Genomic DNA, 6,785 nt, shown 5'->3' on the forward strand with positions numbered 1-6,785 from the left:
CTTCAAAGACTCAAGCCATTGAAAAGTATGGTAGAAATTATACCTCATCCATAAAAAGGAAATTTTAAAACATGTATATTTAATATGTGGAAAGTGTGTGCTACTTGTAAGTATCAATAACATATTATTGATACTAGGCTTTTGTAAGTATCAATAATATATTCAATATATTATGTGGAATTTCTCACATATAAACACACATAAAACACATTTTTGCTATTTAATACTTTTTCAAAACTCGCTAATTTTATAGGCATATCATTATTTTTTAAGTGTTTCTTTACCTTGGACATAAAAGTAGTTTCTAAAATTTCCCCAGAACACCTGAACATATATGTTTTTTTTTCAGGTAGTAGCCTTGTATTGTTTGCTTCAGATAAATGCCTAAAAGTATTAAAAAGTAGAAGTTACTGGGCAGTTGTAGCACACACTTAATATAAAAAGCCTCAAATAGTGAAAATATCTCAAAGTAAAACATATTTCACTTTAGGCTTTTGTAAGTATCAGTTAGTTTTATGCAGATGTTCCACATTTCAAAATTTATGTTGTCAAGTAGTTCAGTAGTTTTTGATTTTGACTTAGTGAGGATACTTTAAGTACTTCTATGAATTTAATAAAGATATATAATTAAATAAATAAAACAAGGTCTCCAATTGCCCTAAAAAATAATAGGTATACAAAAGTGAATGTCATACCCACTCTAGAAAATTGACCAGATGCTTAAAACTTCTGGCACTTGTGTTATTCTGAGAAGAAAATATGACTACCTTGATAGAAGGACACTTACAAAAAGCATTAGACCTCCCTTTATACTTTTTACTTTGGACATTTTATCATTTTACTTTGGACAATATATGATCAGGAAAAATATCTTAAGTATAAGGAAAGTTCCTTTGGGTTTCATTTTTAAGAGCATTGATGTAGATAAGGAAAAAAAGGCAAGTGGATAAAAGAGGAGCAGTGAAAATCATAATATTCCAAAATCTGTGTGGAAATATTGATATAGAAGCCTGTATAATCTGAAGCCCATATTTGCCTCATTCATACACTGACACTACACAAGCACAAGAAGTATTTTAAAAGAATATTTAATGACAATGAAAGGAAGTTCAAGAATATCTATACATCTATGTCTATAATCTATATATTTATGCATGAAAAAGCAGATATTGAAATATCATATATTAAATACACATTTATATCACATGAAAAACACTGGGCACATACAGATCAGTACAATTCAAGGAGGCATAGGATTCATTAGCATTGATAGCTGAGAGTGTTCAGTTTCTTCTGTTAAATGGTCTGCTTAGTGATTTTTTTTTCCTGCAACGTAGCTGATTTATTTTTCTGGCAAGAAGGAAAAGGAAAGGAAGCGGGAATGCAGAAAAGGGCGATTAACAGCTTTCAGTTCCAGCGAAATAACGACAGTGAAATACCATTGGCAGCAGCTCATGATGCTGCACGCGCGCCTGCAAGCGCGCAAGCACACACACACACACACACACACACACACACACACACACACACACACACACACAAACACACGCACAATTACAGTGGACCATGAGACTGTGCAGGGGAGATGGGCATACTCTTTTTTTTTTTCTAGCTGCACTGGCTGGCTGGCACAAATACAAACTGGCACAAGGGTTATGAAAGGGAGCCTTTTGGCAACACACAGGGAAAGTCATTGAAACGTCTATATGTGAATCCTGCAAGTCCACAGTTAAGGAGAGGCCATCCAGGATGCTAGCCTAGATTTGGCTTGACAAGGAAGGAGTCACTCATCAGGGCATGCAGTGTTGGTTTTTAAACACAGGGAAAGAACTAGGCACCTGAATGTCCAACAGTGCGGGAATGATTACAGAAATGTTAAGGTCCATGGATAGATACACAGGAGCACTCTGCAGGCACTGAAGATGATATTCCATAAGCCTGTTGAATAGCATGGAAAGAAGTTCAATGCGTTGATTTGTTTGGTTTTCATCGCTGAAGAAAGCAGGTTAAGAAACACCACATATATGAACCACTCTACAAGAATATGTTAAAGGGGAAGGTGGGTCTGGGGTGAGAGGGGGAGAAAGGGGTAGCAGAGAGCCTGGGAAAAGGGCACACCAAAGAAGGTAAAAGAGGTTCTCTCTGAGTATTAGGATGATGGGAAGCAATTGCACTCTTGGTTCTTTCTCCCACATCAGACTTCCTTCTCCTTCCAGATATTTCTACCAGGAAATTGCATCACCTGTGCAGTAAACAAAGAGACAGAAAACGCTTTTAAGAATCAGACCGACCACGGGGAGAAGAGGCAGCCTTTACCCTCTCAAATGGCACAGATTAGTGGGATTATTGGCAGGGTGGGGGGGAGTTGACTGGGGGTGGAGAGAAAGGAGGGAAGGAGAGGATAGAAGAGGGAAGGGGGGCTGAGAGCAGAGAGGGGATGGGGAAGCTAGCTTGCACTGGCTGGCGGGGGGGGGGGGGGGAGAAGAGAGGGGAGGGAGAGAAGGCAAGAGAGGGGAGGAAGGAAATAGGAAATGGGGAGGGGAAGGGGAGCGGGGAGGGGTGAGGAGGGAGGGAGGGAGAGGGAGAGAGAAACCTGCACTCCCAATACAATACACTGCTGGTGGGTTGGGGGATTGGGGGGGTGGGGGCTGTAAACGGGGTGGGAGCCAAGCTTTGGCTCTACTGGCTGGGTCCTGGGATGTCTTCATCGAAAGGTGGCCTCTTCATCGGAGTCATCGAAATCCTTGAAGTCGGCGCTGGTGGACTGGCGGGCCCAGGCTCCCCTCTCGGCCTCTCTCTCCTTGTGGGACTTGAATCTCCCCACGAAAATCTTGCGGTAGTTGAGGAACATGCCATTCAGCGCATCTATGGCGCGCTCGGCCGACTCCTCCTTCTGGAAGTGCACGAACCCGTAGCCCTTGGGCCCCTTTTCGTCACAGGCCACCTTGCAGGACAGGATGTTGCCAAAGGCCGAGAAGATGTTGTACAGCGCCTTGTTGTCGATGGTCTTGCCCAGGTTCTTGATGAAGACGTTGCCCACTCCGCTCTTGCGGAGCGATGGGTCCCTCTGGGACCACATGATGCGCACCGGCCTGCCATTGATAACGTCAAAGTTCATGGTCTCCAGGGCCCGCTTGGCATCCAGCGGTTGCTGGTAGTTGACATATGCGTAGCCCAGAGAGCGTCGGGTGACCTTGTCCCTGCAAAGGCGGATGGACAGGATGGGCCCGGCTGGGCTGAACTTCTCATACAGCATCGACTCGGTCACCTCGGGGTGCAGGTCGCCCACGTAGAGCGAGGCATTGGGATAGTCTGGGTTCCCATCGGAGGAGCCCCCGGCCGCCGCCTCTTCCTCTTCTGCAGCCAAGGCCGCCGCCAGCTCTTCATCCATGTCCACCCTCCCGTAGGAAGGCGACGCAGCGGCCCCCGTGGCCTCCGCCAGGCTGGCCTCCTCCAGGCTGGCCTCCGTGGCTGCCACCGCCGCGGCCGCGCCGGCCGCCCCCGCCTTCTCCCCGGCCAGGGCCGCCGCCTCCACCAGGCTGGCCTCGGCCTCGGCCTCGAACTCGGCCTCCATCTCTGCTTCCACCTCCGCCACGGAGGCCTCCGCCACCGCCTCCGCCACGGTCGCCGCCGCAGCCTCGGCCGCCGCAGCCGCCGCTGCGGCGACCTCCGCCGCCACTGCTGCCGCGGTCGCCAGGGTCACCGCTGCCGCCGGGTCGCTGCCGCGACCTCCCTTCCTGCGAACTGAGGGCACGGAGAGGCGGCGAGAGCCGGTGGGCGCCGGAACCCGGGCCGGGGGCTCGCGCGGGCGCTGCGGACAGGGACCCCGGTCTGGCCGAGCAGGCGGGACCCGGTCACCCGGGGTGGCGAGCACTGGCCGCTAGTGCGCACAGCCCGCTCTCCGCAGCCTGCAGCCGCCGCCGCTGCCGCTCGCTCTGGGCTGGCTGGCGTGCGGGGCGCGGGCGGGAGGGCGGCGTGTGGTGGGGGGCGGGGGGGGGGGTGTTGGCGTCTGTGGTCCGGGCAGCTGGGAAGGCTTCTGTCTCTTTGGTTCCCCCTGTGGCTGCTGCGGGGCTGCGGGGCTGCGGGGGCGGGGTGAGCTTGGGGTGGGGGTGCCAGTGCGCAGCCTCTGGGGCGCCCACGCGTTGGGGAAGAGGATGCCAGGGACCGGACTGCGCTCTGGACCAGCGGAATTCGGGTTCCATGTCTTCAGCTGGCGCGGGGTGGTGGCGGGGGGGGGGGAACGGGGTTGCCCCTTCCCCCATAAAGGAAGGTTGCCATGATTCAAGCAAGAACCTTGCAAGGGTGGGTGGGGTGGCCTTGAAGCCAGGGTAGCCCTGCCTGATGGAGCCTAGAAGCAGTGTCTCAACATCCAGGGGGTCTCCAGCCCAGCAAAAAGAGGCAGGCACATACTCATGCACACACACACACACACACACACACACACACACACACACACACACACGTGGGGGAGGGAGGGAGAAAGGGAGAAAAGCGACAGCATTTCTCTCTTTCACACACACACATACACAGAACACACACACACAGAGCTAGAGAGAAGCAACAGCATTTCTCACACACTCACACATACACAGCACACATGCGCAGACACACAAAGGCAACAGCATTTCTCTCTCACACACACTCACACATACACAGCACACACACACACACACACACAACAGCAACAGCATTCTCTCTATCTCGTGTGGTGTGTATTTGTGTGTCTCTCTCTCCCTCTCACAACACACACACACACACACACACACACACACACACACGCACTACCTAATGTCACAGCCACCCCTGACACCCAGGAAAGCTTGAGTCTTCCCAGCTCCCCACGCAGCCTGCTGAGCCATTTTCTGAGTCGGCTCCCCCTTCCCACTCCCCACCCCCACTCTGCAACATTTCCAAAAGAGAGAATAAAGAATGTGTGCTCATTCATAACGCCCTGCCACAAATACTCTACATGGAGCCTGTGCCAGTCCCTGGGGATGCAGAGGTCTGGAATACAGAGGAATAGGCGCTGCCTTCAAGCTTCTCCTGGGGAGCACAGAACCTGGACTGGAAATTGCTCCCCACTCCACCCTCAGCCTCTCCATGTCTCTGCCCCAGCCCCTGGACTACTGTGGACCTGGGGTTCTGCAGAGCCTCAGCTCCCCCTGCCATGTGGGGAGTGAAAATCAAGAGCACCTAGTCTCTAGGGGAGCCCTCAATGGTAAGTTAAAGCCAACTGGAGGGGGGGCACTGGGAGGGGTGTGCTGGGGGATGGGAGGGGTGCTGAGAAGGGCCTGGCCCAGAGACAGGAGGTGCTATGCCTTTGAGGTGCTGAGGTCCCTGACCAGAACCAGGAAGTGCTCATCCCTGCCCAAGAAGGCAAATGAGACAGGACCTGAAACATCTCTTTAGGGTGAGATGCTGAGTCCCCAGTCAGCAGCTAGTCCTTCTGGCACTGGGGGCTGGGACTGTGGAAAGGCAGTAGTGACTGCTGGTATGTTAATGTGTGGAGAGAGCAATGGGGGCACACAGAGCCAAATGCTGAGGGAGCAGGCAAGCTGGCAGCCTGCAGAGTGTGGACCAAAACAGGGACTGGAGTCCCAAGTCCAGAAGGAGGACCAGATGTTGAGAGTTCTGATAGGACTCAAGGGCAGCTGTGCTCAAGAGGGAATGCACAAGTGGGTTGTGAAAGGAAGTGGAACTGCTCCATGCCTAGGCAGGAGGGAAGGAATCCAGGCAGAGGAATCACTGTCTATCCGAGGGTCAGTGGTGCAACAGCACCCACATGGTCACTGGTGCTCATACCACATGACCTAGCTTGGATAGTCTCCAGGGCTATGCATAGAGTGGACGGTAGCTAGGAGACTGTATCAGTGGGCTTGCTCCCAACTCAGCCCATGCAATAAAGGGGTGAAGAGATCAAAACGGCAGAGAGTGATTTGAACATCAGTGCAAATACAAGTGTGGGTTCCCCCACACAAATCTGTGGCACAACATGAAGAAAATGGTCAGACAGAACTAGCTCCAAGAGAGTCAGAACCAACTTGCCCTCTGACTGCACTGCCATTTCAGACATGTGGTCTCGTGTTTACCACAAACCAGTGGCATCATGTGGATATGTTTTAAAAATTGAAATGCCCAAACCATGGTGCCTTTCTTTGAGACTTCTAGACTTCCCTACAGTGACTCAAGGTGCTTCTTTACATTGTACAATTGCCCCCCAGAAGACTGCGTGTTTTCAGGGTTTTTTTTTTTAGTGAAATTTGATGGAAAACAAAATGTAATAAGTTTGATGTTGACTTCTTCATACAGGATTCCTTATGCCTTGTTCTCCTTCATCATCACCCCTGCCATCTGCCATGCCCAGCACTGCTCCAGCTTATCCCCTTCATTCTCCAGTTAGCCCTTCCCTTTGCTTTGTATTCCTCTAGTCTAGTTCCTGGCTACATTAAGATCTCTTCTTTGCACTCATGACCCTCCTGTTAAGTCTGATCTTCGTCCCTCCTTACTTCCCTCCTTCCTTCCTCCTCCCTCCCTCACTCTCTCTCCCTCTCCCCCCCCCCCCAGACACACACATACATGCGTGCGCACACATATACACATATATATGCTCTTGCAGGAACACTAGCCCCCCCCCCCGTTCTATATCTTCGCTGCACGCTTGCTGAAATATGGGTGTTTTTCTGAGTCTGGGTCTCCAGTTGCATCCATTTTCTTGTAAGTATTATGATGTCAATCCTCTTTAGAGCTTCTTTAAATTGCATCCCATGTGTGTGCACACTGCTCTG

The 6,785-nt window shown here is 51.0% G+C and overlaps 1 protein-coding gene across 1 annotated transcript; it reads right to left on the reverse strand.

Moving 5' to 3' along the window:
* Positions 1 to 1,586: 1,586 nt before the first annotated feature.
* On the reverse strand, positions 1,587 to 3,994 carry LOC121445270 (polyadenylate-binding protein 1-like 2). Its single transcript, XM_041647307.1, has one exon. The coding sequence runs from the start codon at positions 3,572 to 3,574 to the stop codon at positions 2,705 to 2,707; it is 870 nt and encodes a 289-aa protein (XP_041503241.1). The 5' UTR covers positions 3,575 to 3,994; the 3' UTR covers positions 1,587 to 2,704.
* Positions 3,995 to 6,785: the final 2,791 nt, after the last annotated feature.

The sequence above is a fragment of the Microtus oregoni genome, unplaced genomic scaffold (assembly GCF_018167655.1).
Source record: "Microtus oregoni isolate MIOR12 unplaced genomic scaffold, Mior012 000171F_ref0000002, whole genome shotgun sequence".
NCBI lineage: Eukaryota > Metazoa > Chordata > Mammalia > Rodentia > Cricetidae > Microtus > Microtus oregoni.